Raw genomic sequence first — 22168 nt, 5'->3', positions numbered from 1 at the left:
ATCACCCCTATCGTTGACTGCGATTTTCTAATATCTCGAAAAATATTAGAAATCGAGGAATACAGTAAGTTGACAAATTTTGTATCTTTCAAGTTTGAAAATTTGAAAAATAAAACGTAATAAAGAAAAAACTTAAAATAAATATATTTACTACCCTTATCCTTTGACGGCGATTTTCTGATGTCTCGAAAAATATTAGAAATTATGAGATGGTGTAAATTGACGAATTTGAATTTTTAAACTTTGCAAATTTGAAAAATAAAATTTAAACAAAATTTTAAATAAATATGTTTATCACCCCTATCGTTGACTTCGATTTTCTAATATCCCTAAAACTATTAAAAATCGAGGAATAGAGTAAGTTGACGAATTTTGTATCTTCCAACTTCACAAATTTGAAAAATAAAAGTTTGACGGCGATTTTCACCCCTCCAACCTGAACGATTGCAGATAAAAGATTCATTTTCAGTAATACCACATACCAAAGTTTCACCAATATCGATGATTACCACTTCGCTACATTCCCTCGTAGTAAAAAACTGGCTACTTACAATTTACCTCGGAGGTCGTTCACTTGGCTGTTCAAGTCCGCGATCTGCAGCCACGAAAAATTGCATTAGTATCACATCAGCGCAATTCTTACAATCTACTGTAATCATGCGTAATATTCCATCGAATGAATTTTCACCGCGAAACACTAAAGAGAGATCCAGTGAAACGATCTTCTCAGGAAACTTTCTCTAAATCCCCCTAAAATACTCTTCTGAATCCACCAACGAAAACAAACGCATCAAACCTCTCGATATTCCACTTAACAGTCGTTATTTCCCAAGAAACACCGTTCCACAAAAGATACTCCCGAAACGGGACAACTCGGCGGGACATTGGTCCCGTTGGACAGTAATTACACTAAGAAAAGAAGCGTCGAGTGTTTCTTTTAATCACAGTGAACACGCAACAACAACAACAACAACAACATTCACAATGCAGGCGAACGCACACGTAATATTTCTTGCACAGACAGTAAAAAAAGGAAAAACCAAAGAAAGCGTATGGACACGAAGATTCGAGCACGAGGTAAATCGTTGATAGAAAATATGAAAGTCGAGCAGCAATCGTAAGGTGTTAGACGGACAAAAGAACGAGAACACGGTATGATAATGTACATACAATACTCGGAGCAGAAATTTAGCATGCGACCTGCGTGGCAAAAGCAGGTAGGAGTAGGTTTCACACGGATCGGCGAACGGATAGAGAGATATGTTTCGGTTAGCGTGTCACTCGACGATTCGAGATTGACAGTAAAATTGGCTTGCTGATTAACTGCAATGCCAGGTGATCGGGGAGATTGTGGAATCGATTTTCGGGGAAAATATGTACCGTGTGTACTGTATACTTCGACGAATCGATAGGAAAGGCTGTGCGTTTGGAGAGAACATGTATACATCGATGCACAAATAGACAGACAGAGGGAAAGAAAAAAAGAGAAATTTAAAACGGACTAGCGACTAGATCAAACTTGTACACGTAACAGCCTCCTCGACGTCCCTCAACGGACAGACAAGGACTGAGCAAAAAGAGAGAAATGGCAAAAAGTTCGTTAATGCTCGTTGCGTTAACACATTGTTTTCGATGCGACAGTTATAAAGCCACGTTCTTCATTTCTTCGTTTTTGGGGCCACTTTGAAACACAAAAGAGCATTGGTAGCTGTTTGTTCGGGGGAAAACCGGCAAAATTTGATCAAATGTTGATCGTAAAAGTAGCCAGGACAAAATTGTGATTAACCCCTTAATCTATGATTTCCTTTCTGACTGAGCATCTAAGCGTCGGCCATTTTGTTTTAATGCCGTATCATGGAATAAAAGTTAATCTGTTACAAATTAATTACGTTTGGTAATCCTCAGTTTTAGAAACTGAGACGAAAGTTAGGATTACAATAAATTTTTCCTACTAATACATCTAATTGTGTCTTTTTAGGTTAAGGGGTTAAACGTGTAAGAACATTTCGCACAATGTGACAAGTTTCATCTCCACTTAGAGGTCGGTTTCTGAAATAACGTCAACGGCGTTGTCTGTTCGATACGTAGAAACGAAGTAACGCAAAAGTTGATGTGAAAAAAGGGAAAAATGTCTATTCTGCTCCCAGTCGATCGTTTCAATCTACACAGGTGTAGAATAAGTCTCACCATGATGGCTTTTCCCCTTACGAAATCTTTCCCCGCTTTTTCCAACGATCTTTCAAGCAAATTGATTTTCTAGTGTCTTTGAATTGCTTCGTTCGGGGGTGAAACTTCCTGTGGAAGCCACTTGTCGGATTCTCTCCTCCCTCTCTCTGTCTTTCTCCAGGCGACAAGTCTCCTTCCTTTGCTCGTTCCGCTGTTCGCCTTCACGACGACTGTGTGTCGGACGAGAGCTTGAGGAAAGACAGCTCTGGTCGACGAGAGAGAGAGAGAGAGAGAGAGAGAGAGAAGGGCTGACGAATTACACAGAGGGTGAGAGAGAGAGAGAGAGAAGACAAAGAAAGGGGAAGAAGAGACGGGATTAAGAGAGAAGAAGGGATCAGCGATGATAGGATGTGAATTTCATTCTGGCCAATCAGGGGGAGAGCTGGTCACGATCAGCTCTTTGTCCACAGAGGGTGAAGAGAACAAAAAAAGAGTAAAAAGTCCACTACAATCCCTTTTCTGAACCGATGGAATTCTGTTCCTCTCAGTGCTTCAAGGATCCCTCTAATTCTTCGCTCTAACAATCGACTCGTACTTTTCTTTTTAAACACTTCTCTCTTCGAATTAAGCGTGTCTCGTTATCTCAGGTGTGGCAAAAGTGTTCGCATACCTGAGACGCGTACGAGTCGTTGAATTTGAATAACACGGACGATTCTAGCGAAGGATCGATGAAGAAAAGGTGTATACTCTCTCAGAGGAGGAACAGACTCCCGTCAGAAAGGATCCGCTATTTACAGGCCCAATTGAACACCATGACAAGAGGACACTGACAGACGGTGGTGCGTGCGAATCGGTGCAAAATCACTTTCGCTCGTTCCCATTTTCAGGCATCGTAGACGCGTGTACGTGTTTCGCTTTCACGTCTCTTACAACGGGACAACGGCGGAAGGGGGGGAATAGAACGAGAGAGATAGTCCGTATCGTCTCTTTCTATGGTACAATCACAGACGAGTAAACGAACGAGAGGGTGTGGCTAATTTACACGGGGGCAACTTTGGTCACAGACGAAAACATCACGAGGGGTTGGTGGGGGTGAAACGAGTAACAAACGGACGAAAAAAAGGGGGCAAACTGGGCCCGGAGAATTTTCACAGCATGGCACTTCCGGTCTCTCCTTCGGCCTCGAGACGGTCCACCTTCGTGAGAGTTAAAAAACAAGAAAAAAGAGAAGAGAAAAAAACAGTGTGGAAGTAAAAAAAGCGTTTGGAAAAGGAGGTGACAGAAAAAAAAAACCCAGCATTTCGTATTATCTACAATTTCAGATCGGGGGCAACAGAGAAATGCTATAAATACGTGTGTACAGTAATACGAACGTTCTGTTCAAACTTGGGGGCGGAGTTGAGAAACAAAAAGGGGCAGCAAAAAGTTTCTTAGAGGCGGGATCATATTTTCGTATTTACACTGTATACCTACTTGCTCTTCGAACTTAGCAGCGGTATATCGTATAGTCGACCGAAGCGATGTGACGAGGTCGTAAAATTGGTTAGGTTTTGAAATGGATGTAATTTAAAAATTGACTTTTGAAAAATCGTTTGCAGCCGCTGGTGAATTTTCACCAACGCGGGAATTACCGTTGATTAGGTGGCGAGGGAGGTTTAACCCTTTCGCTGTGGCAAATTTTAATGAACAGGGTGCGTCGCGACGGTGCAATTGCTAAATTTTTCGTTTCGGCTGCATCGTTGTAAAATCTGTTTTATATTAAATTAATGTGGAAGCGCGTAAAGATGAAAAACGAAGGATTAAATTACGGTGAAGTTGTGCCAACAGCACTGCGCTAGAAAATTTTTATTCGTCGAAATTGTAATTTTGATGTTTGAATTTTGAAGATATTTAGCTTCGAAATTGTTATTGGAGAAATCTGACCGAAAAATACCATCGCGGTTCTTTCGTTTGATGTGGAAAAATTCGAAAAAATTCCGTTTTCGGCATTTTTCTGAATATGGCTGGAAATAACACGAGACAATGGCAAAATTGATTAGGCGCAGGGCTTCTGTTCAATGTTTGATAAAAAGTAGACAGATTGCAAAAATAATAGAACAGAATTTGTTTGGAAATAGCACGAGACAATGACAAAATTGATTATGTGAAGGGCTTCTGTTCAATTTTTTATAAGCAAATAGACAGATTGCAAAAAATGATAGAATAGAATTTGATTGAAAATAACAAGAAACGAAGGCAGAATTGATTATAAGCACAGTTTCTGTTCAATTTTTTATAAGAAAATAAAATAGAATTTCGTGGCCCACTTTTCGATATAGAATTAACACTGAAACGATTAAAGGAAAGATTCTAAGCAGAAATTTTATAAATCTATTTTTATCAACAATTCGCAACAATCGAAACTATACGATACTTGGAATGCAAACGAAGCTTCTCGACTACTTTTCTGTCTATCGTTGAAAAGAGAAAATCTTTGTTCGATCAATTGTTCAATTTTCTACAAAAAAATATAAAATCGAATTTGCACTTCGTGGCCCGATGCTAAACATTTTGCTCCTAAAGGAAAGATTCTAAGAAAAAATTTTAGACACCAATTCGTATCAACAATTCGCAACAATCGAAACTATACGATACTTGGAATGCAAACGAAGCTTCTCGACTATTTTTCTGTCTATCGTTGCAAAGAGAAAATGAAAGACAAGAAAAAGAGAAAATTTTTGTTCGATCAATTGTTCAATTTTTTACAAAAAAAAAAAAATAGAATCGAATTTGCACTTCGTGGCCCACTTTTCGACGTAGAATTAACACTCGAGCCATTAAAGGAAAGATTCTGAGCAGAAATTTCATAAATCAATTCAAAACTGACAAACGACTCCCAATCTTTCGTCGTCCCTTAATTTCTTCAATTCACGACCTCGCCGCATCGCTTCCGCCAACTATACCATTGGCGCGTTTCAACAGTTCTACTGTCGATCGGTTGCTACTGTTCCGATCGTAGGCTAACACGTCGACGAGAAAAAATCGCTACCTTTCTTTCCTTCCCGCGCGGGGAATATGAAGTGCCATACTTCCCTGTCATCGCGAAACTGCAACAACGTTATTTACCAAAGCCCCGCCAATCCATGTTTCACACAGCGAGAGAAGCAGAGAACGGAGCCCCCGTTTGATATTTTCCCGGAGATCGATCGATCGGTTCGCCTCGCGACTCAAACTCGCGAGATTGGCCGAAAATGAAGTTAAGAGAAAATCCTGCGATGCGTATTGGCGTTGGTGCAGCGTGAAAAATTGAACCATGCTGTTAATCTCGATGTACCAGCCCGAGAGAAATCGCGCGAGTAGAGAGAAGAATGACGGTTGGAAAGTTTGCGAAAAGCCATTGAATAAAACGTGCTTCGGTTAATTTCGCTGGGCGACAATGAGAAATATACTCGTACTCGATCAAGAATAGATCGTTGTTCCACTATAAAGTATATTACAATTCAACGAACACCGTGAGATATTCTGTTATGATTTTCCGCGCGGTGAATTCGACAATTTAGCTGTTCATTTTGAAAGTAGTGCAAGTCCATTTTTCATTTTCACCATAGATTCTTTGCAGATAAAAAGATCGTATTGAGTTCTATCGATTGTTACCACTGACTTCGTATTTTTCTAAAATAGACTTGCTTCACTTTCAAAATCTCAATTAACGCTAGGTTTACGGGGCGCGTAATTTTCACGAGGTAAATTACAGAAACCGTTTACATTTCTCTCCTACCACTTATGCTTATTATAAATTTTATATGAATGTACAGGGTGTCCCAGTATTGATGGCACAACCGTGGAGGGGGTGATTCTACGTGAGAAAATATGTGGAATAAATTTTTTTCATTCGGGGCTTCGTTTTCGAGAAAATCGACTTTAAATTTACTTGGAGTAGGTTTATGAGTAATAATAAAGCGTGTAATTATCAAGATTTACTTTTGTAGTATCGGGGCCTCCATAGCCAAATAGGAAACCTCGAAGGGAGAATAGAGAGGGAGTGTTTGGCGTAGCGCGCAAAGCCTCGGCTTGCTAAGCCGAAGGCCCGGGTTCGATTCCCGTTGGGGTCCCTCAATATTTTTCCCTAGGTTCCTACAAATGGGGGCTCGCCCAGGATGGAGGTATCTACGGCTGCACGAAGCCAAGCGCTGTGAGATGAAAACATGTGAGAGGGTTGCACGTCTCCCAAAAAAGAGTTGAGAAACAGAGTTTCGGCTGAGAGTGCCACTGTGTGGGGAAGTGTATCCGAGGGGTGTTGAGTTGTGTTGCACTGAGGACAGGATGGCCGAGTGCAGTATCGAGGCCTCCATACTCAAATAGGAAACCTCGAAGGGACAACACAGAGGGAGTGGTTGGCGTAGCGCGCAAAGCCTCGGCTTGCTAAGCCGAAGGTCCGGGAGCGCGCAAAGCCTCGGCTTGCTAAGCCGAAGGCCCGGGTTCGATTCCCGTTGGGGTCCCTCAAAATTTTTCCCTAGATTCCTACACTTTATTAATGCAAAAATTACAGCGAACGTCGAAATCCATTCATCCACGCGACATAGTAGGGTGCATGCGTACTCGAAGAAAATTTGAAGTTGATTTTCTCGGAAACGAAGCCTCTAATGAAAAAAATTTATTCTATATTTTCAACTTATTTTCTCATGTAGAATCACTACCTCTACGGTTGTACCATCAATACTAGGGGACACCCTGTGTACCAGGGGTGGCCATAGCACATAGTACGTATGAAATATGGTAAACTAAAACTGATCAATGTCCAAAAGTAATTATTCCATTTCACCGAAGGAAGATCTGTGGGTAAAGTTTAAAAAATTCAACTGATTTTTCAGTTTCTCGTTGTTTGTTTTGTTATCAAAGATAAATAAGTGGCTCCTTCAAATATTCCTTCCTGAAATGCGGCTTCCAAAGGTAGCGTAGCTGGCCACCCCTGATATATAATATCGCACAGTTTGGTTTATCAGTTAACAGTGCACAATATGTTGTTTTCAAATAAAATAAGCTGCTTTTTAAAGAAAATACGAAGTTTCGTTCGCGCGTCAAATTGACGAAAAAGATAGGCCAAAAGTTTCGAATCACCTGCTAGTTCACGGTAAAATTGAACGCGCTGCTAATTTTTTATAGATCTGAAATTGATGTCGCGGAGATAGATAACACTTTACCTTATCTCGATTGACTTGAACGAGGAAAAATTGGTTAAAATATTCTTAAAATTGCTAACTTTATTCTGGAAATGTTTGTGTAACTCGCAGTGCACAGTGATTGGAAACATTTGTCCGGCAGTGTATACAGGGTGTCCCAGGTTTTAATGGGCAAACGTTGTCGGTATATTCTATGGATCGAAATAAAAACAATGTTATACAAACACAGAAATGAAGGAAACAATAGCAGACTCGCGGTTACTGCGATGTAATACAGAAGTAGATCGATATTTACAAGATCGCGTAACGAATTGATGCGAAAAATCAACGATGCATTTACTGAGATAAGAGTAACCTTCTGGTGTCGATCTTGCGTTGCCATAAACGGTGGACATTTTTCAGACGGAGTATTAGCTGCTTCTTGCATAAACGGAGTAAACGTAAATATTGCTCATCTACTTCTGTATCACTATTGTTCCCCTTCGTTTCGTATTATTGCTCCAAAAGACTTACGTTTGTACAACATTTCTTTTCAATTTCGACCCATGGAATATACTGTCAGCGTTTGGCCATTAAAACCTTGGACACCCTGCGTAAGAAACGTCCGTAAACCCAGTGTCAACTTCACCTCCTAGCGAGGATCTCGTCGGGGGCGACGTTACTCCCGAATCGACGTAGAAATTTGACAAAGGACCTTCTTAAACTGTTAGCAGCAAAGGTGTGTAACAGCAAAGCCATGCACCCTTGGTTAAGCAAAAGAGGATCGGCAGCGGTTTTAACGACATTCCAGCAAATCAAGCTCGCGGGGTGGCATATAGTGGAGAGAAACAGAGATAGCCAACAATAAGAGAAATAGATCGGAGGAGATAGATAGAGAGAGAAGATAGAGAAAATAGAGAGACGTGAAAGGCGCGTAGAAACCAACAGAGATAAACGGAGAGAACGATAGAGAAAAAGGGGGGTGATTTTTCCGGGGAGGGTGTAAAGCGAGCAGAGAGAAACACGAAGAAGACGTGAGAATGTACAACAGTGTGAGCCGATTTTCAACGGCGATACGATCCGACGCGATCCTTTTTTTTTTTTTCTGCGACATTTCCTCGATTCGTTACTTTCTTTTTTTCCACACCCATTACTTCCCCTATCTATTCTTTCGTTTTTTAGCTTCTGACTTTTCCGATTTTGCACCGCACACCCACGCACGCACACGCGCACACACACGCGCGTAGTCTCACGCACACGTTTCTTTCTTTTGTTTAGAATCTCGCGTGAGATTTGAAAGGGATCACTTTTGCCCCTTCGATGTGTTCTTTTCCCTTGATTTTTTTTCTATATATATATATGCATGTATACACATGTATGTGCATAATTCTTCTCGTTTACAGCAAAAAAGAAGTATACGTGAGGAAGAAAAAAAAAACAGAAAAAATGAAATCGAAAAGAGAAAACGAGAAAGAAGTTTGATGATATTTTGGGGGGAACAAAGGGGGTTTCTCGTATAGCTGTTTCTTTTTTGTATTTTTATCTATCGTTGGGACACACGCGGCCTTCTCATTTCACGATTTTCCTTTTTTCTCGGCGAGAACGCGTTATGCGGTTCTTGAACGAAATCCTCCCTCGCTACGGTCGCCTGGCAAAATCATCGGACCAGTCAGATATAGAGAGACGCGATCGTTGGCTCTACGGACGAAGAGAAAAGGCGTCGTTGCTTGTACCGATACGTCGATTGTCTCCTCCATAAGCTTGCCCAGCCCTGATTCGAATCTCGCGGAAAGCTTTTACCTTTATCCTCCTTTTTCGGCGAGTTAGTAGAAAGCCCAGAAAGCCTATGCCTGCGTCGTATTGTTAGAGAGAGAGAGAGTGATAGAGAGAGGAGTAGAAGAAGAGGTGGATAGATCGTAGAAACGGAGAGAAAGAGAGATTGTGTGACATATCTACACGTCTACGGAGAATAAACACGGGAGAAGAAAGACAGATAGACAGAAGAGACAGATAAAAAGGCGGGAGAAAGAAGAGAGAAGGCGGGTGAATAAATTGACGACGACAGGTCGTCTAGAAAAGAAAAAAAAAAAAGACAAAAAGGTGATTAAAAAGAGTGGAGAAAAAGAGCGATTGAAGAGTGAAGGGCAAAAAAATGCTTTTAATTGCGGCACTTCATATCCACGCGAAAAAAGAAAAAACGGGGTTTCGGCGGTATAGGCTGTTCCGTTTTATCACAGGAGTCGACGCGAATATTTCGGTGGTCTGGAGGCAGAAAAATGGAGAAGAACTCGGGTGAAAAAATTTCTTTTCTTCTTCGAAATTACCGTTCGAACGGATCGAAGATCTGCGAGAAGGGTTTCCCTTTTTGGTTTCGATCACCGAGACACAGGACTGACCAAGATTATACAGTACGGTCGACCGATAATCGTCGTTTAGCGTGTTTAGAGAGAGAAAGAGAGAGAAAACTACGTGTAAAGAGGGAGAGAGAGAGAAAAAAATCGCGTTCAGATTCGCGAGGAAGAGAAACAAAGAACGTTTCTTTTCTTTTGTTCGATTTCTGGCTCTCGAGAGGGGAGAGAAAATATACGCCACTCAACGTGTTCTCCAAGAGAAACATCGTGAAAGAGAGAAAGAGCTCAAAGAGAGACGTCTATGTACAGAAAGAGGGTGGAACAACGAGAGACAACGCGAAGAGAGAAAAGTCAGTGGTTCGTGGGGCGGGTTGCACAAAAGAAACGTGCGACTGACGGTTGCTCTCTTTCTCCTCGCATTGTTCGCCGTTTCATTTTTTTTTTTTTTTTTTTGTTTTGTTTGGTTCGTTTTTTTTTGGGGGGAGGGTTTTTGCTGCTTTCTTTTATTTTTCTCCTGTACCTCATAGTCCCTTTTCCGAACTTCACGCTCCAAATCCCACTTCTGACCCTCACAAAGGTAGACGCGGTCGTAATACATTTGGCAAATCTCCTTCAAATCGTCTACAAAGAACATTGAGTGTCTCTCAGATATACTTCCACTCGGTAATACGTTACTTTCGCTATAATTGCCAGGAGGCAAACGAGCGAGAACGACAGAGAGAGTGAGATTCATATAAGTGTCTAGCGAAACTGTATTCACGTTGCAATCTTGTCGTTACGATTCTCGAGAGAAGTAAAAAGTGTCCCTCTCTCGTTCTGCTCGCGTGACAGTAAAAGTCGCGCGAAAGCCGGAATGCCTAATCGCGTTCGACGACCGAACCGTATGGTGTTCTCGTGAAAATCGACGCGAACGTGACCTGCTCTGAAATCTCTCCTTTTTTTTTTTGTTTTTTTAGTTTGCTTTTCTTCGTTTTGTCGTACGAATGGAAATTGTCCTATCGACCTCCATCGAGACGATACAACACGAGGTTACGCTCCCCGGTTATGCTTCCCTCGAAACTTCCACGCGATACGTACGAATAAGAACGGAGCTTCCTCGATTTTTCCGTTCGTTTCAGAGAAGGCGAGAGACGAGGAAATGAGAAGAGAAGAAAGGTGTATCGGGAGCGAAATTTCGAAGGTGCATCGACCGGTAAGGGTTGGCACGTGCGTAACAAACACGGGCCAATCGGAACGTGACGGTCTTTAATACGTGGCAAAAGTTAAACGAAATCCAAAACGAATCACGCGGGAGGCCAGATAAAAATAATCTGCGCAGAAGACTCGTTAAGTTCTTCTTCAGGCGAGCCGATCGTATTTACCTCGAATTCTTTCAACCTAATTTGCCTCTCGAGGTCGTATTTATCGCCCTCGAGCGCGCGTACTCTGTTCCAATATGCCGAACAGATCGTCTGGACCTCGGCTAAAAGAACAAAAGTTTCACAGAATGGAGAGCAAAATGCAAAAATTAGAGAAAAAAAATTAAAAAGAAAATACATGTAAAGGGAGAGAAAAAGAATACTCTACCGAAGCATTCTTCCTTGCTTAACTTAAGAATCAGGCTGCTTTCGACGATGAAAAGTTTTACATTGAAGAATAGCGATAAAAAACAGACTAAGGTGTCGTGATTATATATCTAAGAGAGCTTTGCTTCTACATCGTCGTCGTTGAGTTGCCGTAAATCTTACCATTGACGTTGCTCTCTAATTGTCGTTTCTGTATCAAGAATCACAACGCTACTGTGCTAAAAGGGTTAATAATCGCGGGTGGGATGAAGAATCAGGGAATTCAGAGAGAGAGAGAGAGAGAGAGAGAGAGAGACAGATAGAGAGAGAGAAAGAGAGAGAGAGAGAAAATGAGATTCTCGTGTTTTGGAAGCAAGAAGCACGAAGCTGACAACTGCGTGAACGTTAACCTGACACGATAGAGAGGATTTCTAAGGAAGAGAATTTCGGGAGAATTTGTGTTTCGGAACGGTACTTTTGCGCCAGAAGGTGGAGAGAGAGAAAAAAAAAAAAAAGGTCTATTTGCCTACGCGGAAATGAACGAAAGAAGAAACATTGCGAGAAAAAAAAGAAACAGAAGAAGAATGAAGTGAATCGCTCAAGATAAGGATGTCTAATGTGTGTAGGTGGTCAGCGTTAACATTACTTTGACGCTCTACTGGCTGCGATATCTACGATTTCACGCGTGCCTGTGCTTTTGTATCTCTTTCTAAATCATTACGTACGCTCTAGGGAGACGTTCTAAAACTATATAAAACAAGTCAACAAAAAGAAAAGTTGCGAGTACTACGTTAGAGTAAATTGGTGCAATTAGATGATTTTCAGCCTCGATGCCTAAAAAAAAAGTTCAACGTCGTTAAAGTAGTAAGGTAACAGCTCAGCCGGTAAACGTGAATTCTCGTGAGGTAAGAAAGAAAAAAAGTACTGTATTATCAGCGCTGCGCTCTAGCCAAAAAAAAAAATCATGTCCTTGCGTACACTAATGAGAGAAAAAGAGTATCTCAGACCAAAAAAAAAAACGTGAGAAGAGGAAAAAGAACACGGCAGAGAAGAAAAATGTCGAAAAGAACACGGGAAAAGTATCGAAAAAATTTCTGTTCTCTTGTTCTCCGTGTATGAAAATAAAAATGTTCTTTCTTTTTTTTTGGTTAATTGCAGCGTCGTCTGTGTAAATATATATCTTTTTTTGCGCTGTTTTGAAAACTTTTCGACCTCGAAATCCTTCTTGGCGACTTCGTACTCTAGGTCGTACTTTTCCCCCTCGAGAGCGATGATCCTCTTATGATACTGGATCAGAATGGACTTCACGCTAGCTGTCAAAATTCCAAGTCACCTTTGAAAAATACTCCTCTCTCAACCAACACGGGATCGATTGATTTTTCTTTCCTAACCTCGGTGTACTTATACGTTTTTCCTCTGATAAAAAAAAAAAAAGAAAAAAGAAGAGAAATCGACACGAACGCGTGTGATGCAGAGAGAATTAAACAAAAAAAAAAAAAAGTACGCGAAAATAGAAGAGCCTCGCGTGGGAATGACAACTCGATCTTTTGCTGAAACCGTATAGGGAGAAGAAGAACGTGTGAAAAGCGGAGGACAAAGTGTGGCGGTGAGTTCTGGTATCAAAAGCTGATTTCGACAACGACGTTAACGAACTGTTGAGCGTGTGTTGCTGACGAGGTTTGGATCGATCCTGTCGAGTGCGTGTCTTTAGATTGGAAACCGCGAGAATACATGGTTATAACGGAGAGCCGTTCGACACTCGAGAGAGAAGGATGGTAAGATATGCGTGTGTGAACATAGAAAGCAAAAGAGATTATCGGTCTGACGTTGGAAGTACACGCTTGACAAGCTTCGAACAGAAGCGCAACGTGTCTCTCGGGAGAGGAAAAAATCCCAAGAAAAGTACGAGTTTACCGTAAGTGTATTAACACAATCAGAACGTGAGATATAGCGGCGCTTAAGTACGATGTTTTTCAAATGTTTCTGTTTTTGTTCCTCTGGCGACAGAAAAACTCGTATTTTGCGAGAAACACAGTGTGAAAAAGTTAATCACGCCTCGACAATACCACGTATGCTCAGCTCGCGATGTTTTCATAATGAAAAAAAACGGTACGACGAGATAGCATTAAACAGAAGAGCGAAAGACAAGTAGAAAAGTGTTTGTGACGGACAGATGAAATCGCGCGCACAAGTATGAATAATTAATGCGTACAAAGAGAAAACGTTGTGCGAAGAGAAACAAGTATAGTGGTGATAGTAGAGAGAGAGAGAGAGAGAGAGAGTAAATAGTGAGACAGATAAGAATAGCAAAATTTTTGTTATGAGAGTGAGAACAAAATCAAGAGATATGTAGATATTAAAAAAAGTAAATAAAAACACGGAGAGACGAAATGCGAAGCTCGCGACGACGCTTGCCCGGATCGCGTGGTGAAACAGCCTTTTGGCGCGAAATTTGAATCTCGGTCGGGAACGTGAAAACGAGAGTCCACCGATTTGGAGAAAGAAAAAAAGGGAGAGAAATGGAGAAAAAGCGAGGCAAAAAATGTGCAACGTCGTCGTAGTTGGTGAGAATAGAAATACACGTCGGTTGATTTATAAATAATCGCAATGTTACGGTTGCGTAAGATCCACGATTTTCGCGGGCGTTTGCCAAATCTTACGAGCCACGGCTGTTCGTCATCGGACGGTGAACGCGCGCGACCAGGCAAGCGCGGCACATTACTCAAGTGCAACAACATTGAGCATCGTTACGGCGTCGTGAATGCGTCATCTCGTTATTTTGCACTGTCTCTGTAAACTGTATCTCCTGCAACTGCGTGTACTGTGTGTCTTTCTTTTTTTCGTTGCTGTTTTTTCTTTTTTGTTTTCATTTGTCTCGGTAAGTACCTCGTAGTCCTTCTTCTTAACAATATATTCGAAGTCGAATTTTTGATCCTCCAATGCTGTGATCCTATTGTGGTACTCGCGCAGCACGCGCTTCACGGTTTCTGTGTAGATCAAGGTGGAAAAAAAAAGAACGGACAGAATTGATCACAATTTAATGAAAACACGAGAGTGTAAGAGAGAGAGAGAGTGATTGAGAGAAAGATGATCGATCGATTTTTCAATTGGAATCGGGCGTATTTTTATATATATGTATATATTTTTGTGTAAATATAACGCACGTCGTGGAGGGATCTCTTTTGGAGAGGGTTGCGATTCGTGAGATCGTGGGTCGAGCTTCAAAATATCCTGTGCTCGGACAAAAACGAACAGATGGAATATTTTCAACGAACGAGAAAAAACACGATCGATTCGACGACAACTGACTCTAAACTAACGCACCGATATCCACGGTGTCTCTTTCGTTAGCGAATCTTTTCCTTCTTGCATCTGTCTCCGTGGTCGAGAAAGAATAAAAAAAAAAAAAGAAAAAAAAAGAATACACGTATGCAGTGCAATTTTCGTCTATGATAACCTGGCAAAGACGTTTTTCGCTAGAAACACGTTCGACCCTGACCGAAATTCTGTTAGTCTAACCACGCAACCGATGAACCGAGAGAGATAGAGATAGAACGCGACTTTTACGGTGTTACACACGGGCGAGAGATATATTCTGAAGATAGAGAAAGAGAGAGAAATGTGTGAAAGTACCTTCGCTCGCGTCGTCGACGTTCTTCGGCTTTCCGCAACGCTCCTCGATGATGCGTCTCCTCTCGGCCGCTTTTCTCTCTTGTTCCTTCTTCAATTCCTCCGCGGCTTTCTTACGCAGCAACAACTGCACGGGACATACGCGAATATTCTCGTGAGTACACGTGATTCGATAGAGCGAAGCTTCCACTTTTTCTCGGATGGAAACTTCGCGAGAAGATGAAAGATCCGAGAAGCGAGCGGAAAAATGCTGCTTCCTCGAGGAGAAATACATCGGAGAGTGGATTATGCAAAAGGGAAAAGCTGCGGGGTAAGAATTTTTTGTAAACGGATGAAGAATTCTCCGAGGAGGAACCTGTTTTTGAACGGAAAATGGTGTGGTTGTGGAAAGGTTGAAATTCACGGTGAAGAGTGTTCCTCCGATGGAAGGATTAAAATGTAGGGTGATCGAAGGTAATACAGCGAGGAATTGTGAAAGAATGTAAACTCACCCTGAGCTTCTTCTTCCTGTCAGGGGTCATGAAACCCTTCTTCGCCTTCTTGGCTTTGGAAGCCTCTTCAAGGCGGGCGCGGACCTCCGCCCTCTTTCTGTCGGTCTCCGCCTGTTTCCTCTTCTTTTCCTACATTTTCCGTGCGAAACTCCCTTAAAACATCTTATCTGACAATAGCTCGAAGCAGCGTTGAATAGCGAGACCCTTCTTTTTTTCTCTCTCGCGCGAGGCAAGATATTTAATATTCGCTACTCTGTTCTCGCGACGAAAGGAAGAGATATATAAGCAGAAATGAAAATAGGAAAAAAAAAGCACGACTGGTGAAAGAATCCTGCGCAAGGAAGGAAACAAAAGAAGAAAAAAAAAAGTGTAAATAATTTGGAAAGTTTGAACTTGGGCTCTGTAACGAGCCCTTAATACGAGAACTGTCGCGAAAAGCCATTCGATTAGCGTGGCTTGACAAGTTATTGAAAAAGTTTCGCAAGTCGGGCCGTCCTTTTTCTCCTTGACTTTAAGTTTCATCGATAGTTTTTCCCCTCTCTTACGTACATCCTCGAGACGTTTCCTCTGTAAAAAGGAGAAACAGAAATCCACGGTGAGAACAATCTTACTCCTTGCCGATTCTGCGTGCAGCGAAACACGAAGCATCCTGCGCGACGGGATAATCTTCCGAGTTTTCTCTGAATTCTTCGAGAGAGAGAGAGAGTGTTTCGTGTTTCGCTTTGTGTAACAGCGCGTGGAAGCATTTTTTGAATAAAGCGATATCGTTCGCGCGTGATTTTGCAACAGCTTCCGAAAATGTGCGACTTCGTGCAGCTTCAATCGATTGTTAAACGAGCCACTCGAAATGACTAACTCCAATTTTCGAGGTTCTTCCACTCTTAGTGTCGAACCGTATGCTTGAAAATTTGAATACGGGAAATTATGCTCGGTGCTCAAGTATTCGACATCAAGTCATATGCTTACTGCTTTCAAAAATTTATTTGGTATCAAGGAATATCCTTGGCGCTTAAGTTTTCACAAGTAAAGGAATTTACTTAATATCGAAGAATACGCTTAGCGCTCAAGTCTCCGTGAATAAGGAAATGTGTTTAGTATGAAAGAATGTGCTTGGTGCTCAAGTCTCCATAAATAAAAAAATTTAACAAATTTAATTCAACAGAGTTACTCACTTTGTCCTTCGAGTGGCTCAGATGTCAATTAAAAAGATTCCTCGATCCGTAAAAATTCGCGTCAACTATCATGCAATAATTCCCGTACGTTCTAAATATCGTCAAATTGAACGAGACAATAATAAAAATGATAAATTACTCGCATATAGACTGCGGATTTTTACGCAAATTCATATTTTCGAGAATACGGTAAAAAAAGTAGAACTTTGGTAGAAAATTGTTTCACCCATCAGGTACTATAAAAATCACTATAATTTGGATATTTCGTATATTTTTTCATACCACAGATGCGTCAAAATCCGCAGTCTACTCGTATGATATCCTCGATTAAAATAGTAAGCGAAACACAAGGAACATGCAGCTCACACGCAGGATACAGAAATACGGTGTTCTTCGTGCGACCATAATATCTACGTTACCTCAGATCTCTCATTACTACGTGGCTCGTGTTCGGAGCTCTAGTTCTACCGCTACGAGATCTCGCTACTTCGCTGTTCTTATGCGAATTAACAATAACAACAGTTAGCAGATACATTCTACATTCGTTAAAGGGAAACCTATCGAACGGCACGAGAGGGTGAATTTTGAACAGGTTTGATTCACATTTAGCAAAGAGGAGAATCTTCTGCCAAGACTTGCGTCAACGAAAGTCTGACAGAATTCCAGTATTTTTCTTATCTCGGCGGCAATATCCTCCGTGCCAATTCGAATGCAAAACCGGGACGAGGACGGGAAGGCGGAGTAATGGCAATCGTGGGGGAGAAAATATAAGTTACGGAAATATCGACGGTAGACTTTCTTTTTTCTTCCAAAAGATGTACGACAGGAGAACCGAGAAGTAACTGCGAAACAAGAGGGGAAAAGGAAGGATGGAATGGAGTGTGCACCGTTGGGAAACGCGCGGTGGTAAATAACGTTGAAGTAAGGACGAGAGTGTGGCGATAAATCAGAGGAAATGTACAGGAGGCAACGTGTGTCCTTCGTAACACTTCCACGTCTGTATCTCTTGTTCCTCGAGGCTGGACAATACAGCGAGCTTGAAAATTTACAAATTCCGAGAGCGATTCCTCTCGTTTGCTTTTTCAATTTCGCGCGAATCGCTTTGAGAAAGAACGATTCTATTTCGTCCGAAACCGCGTTAAATTGATCGAGAAGAATTTTCTTCCTCGGGGATAGATATTACCGGGGAGAATCTAGCCTTTCCTCGAAAGAATCTGCAGGAGATAAGGACGACGAGGACGAAAGTGCGAAGATTTCGCGGAGTTTCTCGCGTAAGGAAAAATTACAAGGGATAACTTCCACGAAGAATGAAGGATCTCCGCGGTCTTCTCGTTCTCTAGAAGACTCGAGGGGCGAAAAAAGGCTGTGAAACTAAACGTTATACGGTCCATCTTTCGCGTAATTGAAACAGGAGTGCAAAAAATACAGCGAGACTCGATGGAATATGAAGTCTCGACCATCGATCGGAGAGCCTCTTTCCCGAAAATCGTCACCTATTGTAGTATCGGGGCCTCCGTACCCAAATAGGAAACCTCGAAGGGAGAATAGAGAGGGAGCGATTGGCGTAGCGCGCTAAGCCTCGGCTTGCTAAGCCGAAGGTCCCGGGTTCGATTCCCGTTGGGTCCCTCAATATTTCTCCGTCGATTTTTACATTATTTTCAAAAAAAAAAAAAACAAGTATCGAGTGTTCAAAACCGGGGACACAGAGTGTGTACATGGAAAAACTGTTCCAGGGTGTGAAAAAAGTACACCGGGAGTAGAAAAAGAAAAAATCACACAGACACGAAGGTGTAGCGTTATTCCTTCGTGTAAACTCGTTCTCGAACTCGCGAGAAACGCTGTTCTCGATAGGTCCGGAGGTGAGTAAATAACATGGGCAGGGTTTTCTCACAAGCACACAGCTCACAAAATCGGATGCGTACCTTTGAACGAAATTAATCGTACTGCAGAGTCCCGAAGTAGAACCAGAAGTATCCGTCGTTCGCCATTTTCGTACGAAAGAAGAAGAATCGGACGCGTGGCGTAGTCGCGTTAGCAAATACATAGAATGAAAATACAAGAAAGAATTCCATTAAAAAAAAAAACCTGTACAATCTGCAGATAAATCTATCCATTGGTAATTACGTCACATCCTAAAAATGTACACGTTCGACAAAATGTTGGAGGATCCCTTAGTAGGGAGATCCAACGGATACTCACCTAACCTCATCGTCCGCCATCGTGGTACCTGGCTGCTATACCCGTCTACCTAAAAAGTAAACGACAGAAAGGGGATGTTTCACGTATCCGTGGCAGAATAACAATACCGTCGCGTTACGTCATCCGCGTAAATACGTTCGTTTCGGTGACACGGATAACCGAACGAAATGCAAACATTGCCACTGGGTTAAATATAAACCGCGGCGCGGCGATGTTAAATGGACGTGGAGGGGAAGATGGTGAGCGGCGAATTGTAGAAAAGGACGTAGAAGACTTTCGATTGCGTCACTGGATGGAAATTTTTGTTTCGCCGGTCAGTGACAGGCCTGTGTTTCCCCCTGCGTTTGCCACCGCGATAAATCCTGCATCGCGAAGGTGAATTTGGGCGCGCGAACAGCGAAACCGTATAGAATATCCGGTGCTCGAAAATAGACGCGGACCGTCCCCACTTTTCCACGCCAGTCGCCGAGACGTCGCTACGTCGACGATCCAAATTTGGATGCAACGACCCGGTAGATCTCTCGTCTACTCCGGGAACTCCGACTCGAATCGATGTCGAAAGCGGAAAGGCGGACTGAACTGGAGAAAACGGGCGGATAGCATCGCGCGATGGATCGTTCAGTTATGGATCGAATCTGAGGACAGATATGCGGGGTGTTGGATCGTTGATCCAACGGAGGATATTTTGGAGAAGCTCGAGTTTACGTTTAGAAATTGTAGCGATGGAGTAGTAGATGTAAAAGTAGCGAAGTATAATCGAAGATACTTTGGGGGCATCGTTGACAAATGGGAACGCGAAGGTGCGAGGTAATTCATTTTCTTGGCGACGACGTGGTCGCGACGGCAGCGAGTCAAAGACAACGTTTGAAAATAGATAGGAAATTTATTACACGTATCAATTGTGTAACCTGTTTGTCCGCGATGCTAAATGCGCTTGGAACGGCGTTAATCTCTATCCTGTCGTTTTTATTAAAAAAGAATCGCAGAAAATCGCTGAAATATTCAAGCATCGATCCTTTCTTCCCCGTTGCTACGGTAAACCGTGATAATCGAGTTGTCCTCCAAGTGCGCCTATTTCACGAAAATCAGGGAAAAAGTCGAGAGATCTCGGATCCAGAGAAATTTCATTCGATCACTGGCAACCGCTTTATATTTGTAATGGACGATCGCCTTCGCTAAGTATAGATTCCCTCTCGCTCGAACCATTCCAAGACACGTACCACCAAGACTCCGATGTGTGTCTCGTCTCCGATGTCAAAGAGGATCCCGGCACCCGTAAAAATAGAAAACACGCAGAGTCTACCTCTCGGATGATCTACGATATCTCTCTGTCGCCGGAGGATCAAGATCCTCCCTTTTCGACGTTTCTCTCGAAAAATCGGGGCCGTGTTACGCACCGGTACCATCGGTCCCTCCTGGAAACGTTCTCTTCCAGATTTCTCGCGAGGCGAGAACGTGCCAGAGAAAATGAAAATAAAAAGAAAACGAAGGAGCAGGTCGCGAGATTGCGAGAAACGATGTCGAAAGATTCGCGAGCTTTTATTTCTTGGAAGAGACGGATGAGAAGTTGCACAGGCAGAGGAGCGTCTCGAGTTATATTTGTCGAAGCAGATATCGGTATCCGCGAATACTGTTACAAGGCTGTTTACGTAGATCCTCGTGGATTCACCTCGCGACAGAAACGATACTCTTTCGTCATAGGACAATTGTAGAAGAACCCTAACCCGAGGAATCTTGCAAAAAGATTGAGAAGATTCAGGGAGAAGTAACACTAATTGTACTCGATATTTCGAACACAATCTCTCCCGAGGAAAATTTCAAGAAGCTTCTACACACGAGTGAAAGAATGGAAGGGATACGAAGAGCACAAGAGATTCCCTGTCACTGGAAGTTCCGCGTCACCACGCAGGATCTCACTTAGATCGCGAGGAACGCCACAATTCCTGGAGAAGACGACGAAGAGCAAACACTCGTGACCTTGAAAATAGTTTTCGTTTAAGCACCTCTCACTGACACTCGATACGGCGGAAGAAGGAGAATGAAGAAGAAGAAGAAGGAGGAAGAAGAAGAAGAAGAAGAAGAAGAAGAAGAAGAAGAAGAAGAAGAAGAATCGTGCGTAGCCGTACTCGAAGTATGAAATCCTTTTCGTTGTCCAGAAGAAGAAGAATCACGAGGATCGTTTCGGCGCGCGTTTCCAAGCGGGTCCGTCGAACGGTGACGATTTTTGCTTACCTTGAGAAGAACTTTTGCTGGCTGCGACTGGCCAACCGGACCTTAGGCAGCTGACTGTGCGATCGTGGATCCGTGGTGGACGTCGTGAACCTCCATCGTAGCCTGTTCACGTGGTAGTTGCCGACCAATGACGGCTCGCCATTGGTCGTAAGCATTTTTAGGCGAGAGCTCTGCCCGCTCTGCTTGCTGCCAAAAATAATCGGAAACTGAAAACGGAGCCGAGCCTTGTGCCTTCGTTCCTCCGCTCGACTATTCGACTCGATCTCTCGCCTGCCTTCCAACACGCTTGATTAAGTGCGTTAATCCTTGTGCACGAGCGTAGGAGAAGAAGGCGGGCTTCCGAGTTTCCCTTTCGTTCTGCTAATGAAGATCGATCGAAACCGCCTATCGTTACGCCGGGCTGTTTCAATCGAGACGCGTTCCACGTACACGCACGAGAAATTGGAAATTGTTCGATGGTCGTGGAACGACGAGTTTTCTTCCGTTGAGAAGAATTTGTGGTTTCGTTGGATAGGTATACCTTGTTGAGGTATTTAGGCTACGATAGCGGAGATACTTAGGATACTGTTCGTGAGGCTAGAATTCATTCATGGAGAACGACATTTGGTTTTGAGAAATGGAAAATGATTCGAAAGACGTGGAACGATGAATTTCTTTCGTTAAGAAGTTTGTGGTTCCTCTATCTAGGTGCATTTTATTGGGATATTCTTCGTTGGTGTGTTATAAAGGTATGAGAGGCTAGAATTCATTCGTGGAGGAGCAAAGAGGCTCGAAACCCAGTTTCGAGAAATAAAAAACAATTTTGCAGCCATGGAAGGATGAATTTCTTTCGTTAAGAACTTTGTGGTTTTTCCATCTAAGTGTATTTTATTGAGATATTTAGGCTTTGGATATTCTTCGTTGGTGTAAATGTACGAGAGGCTAGAATTCATGCATGGAGAACCAAAGAGAATGAAACCAGGTTCCAAAAAATAGAAAATGATTCGACAGCCGTGGAAGATGATTTCTTCCGCTAAAAAGTTTGCAGTTTCTCTATCTGGGTGTACTTTATTGGGATATTCTTCGTTGGTGTGCATGTACGAGAGGCTAGAATTCATTCGTGGAAAACGAAAGTTGGGTTTGAGAAATGGAAAATGATTCGAAAGACGCCTAACGATGAATTTCTATCGTTAAGAAGTTTGTGGTTTTTCCATCTTAGGTATTTTATTGAGATACTTAGGCTTTGGATATTCTTCGTTGGTGTAA

The 22168-nt window shown here is 42.4% G+C and overlaps 1 protein-coding gene across 11 annotated transcripts in view; it reads right to left on the bottom strand.

The window, feature by feature from the left end:
• The window catches only part of LOC108570998 (troponin I-like), a 36911-nt gene extending 15846 nt beyond the window's left edge, over positions 1–21065 (bottom strand). For 3 of the 11 annotated variants that reach the window (XM_017932943.1, XM_017932945.1, XM_017932950.1), the window contains exons 1-7: positions 20924–21065; positions 18697–18740; positions 15870–15887; positions 15321–15449; positions 14833–14956; positions 14086–14186; positions 552–595 (exon numbers count right to left, since the gene is read on the bottom strand). In XM_017932943.1, the coding sequence (XP_017788432.1) occupies positions 552–595; positions 14086–14186; positions 14833–14956; positions 15321–15449; positions 15870–15887; positions 18697–18711 (431 nt within the window). In that variant the 5' untranslated portion in view covers positions 18712–18740; positions 20924–21065. Of the gene's footprint in view, positions 1–551; positions 596–10175; positions 10277–11016; positions 11118–12411; positions 12513–14085; positions 14187–14832; positions 14957–15320; positions 15450–15869; positions 15888–18696; positions 18741–20923 lie in introns of all 11 variants that reach the window. The other 8 variants (XM_017932947.1, XM_017932949.1, XM_017932944.1 and 5 more) reach the window with 7 other exon arrangements.
• Between the last annotated feature and the right edge of the window lie 1103 nt (positions 21066–22168).

Source organism: Habropoda laboriosa, unplaced genomic scaffold (assembly GCF_001263275.1).
Source record: "Habropoda laboriosa isolate 0110345459 unplaced genomic scaffold, ASM126327v1 scaffold88, whole genome shotgun sequence".
Lineage (NCBI taxonomy): Eukaryota > Metazoa > Arthropoda > Insecta > Hymenoptera > Apidae > Habropoda > Habropoda laboriosa.
The sequence above is the reverse complement of the archived record's forward strand: the minus strand, read 5'-3'. Positions and strand labels throughout refer to the sequence as shown.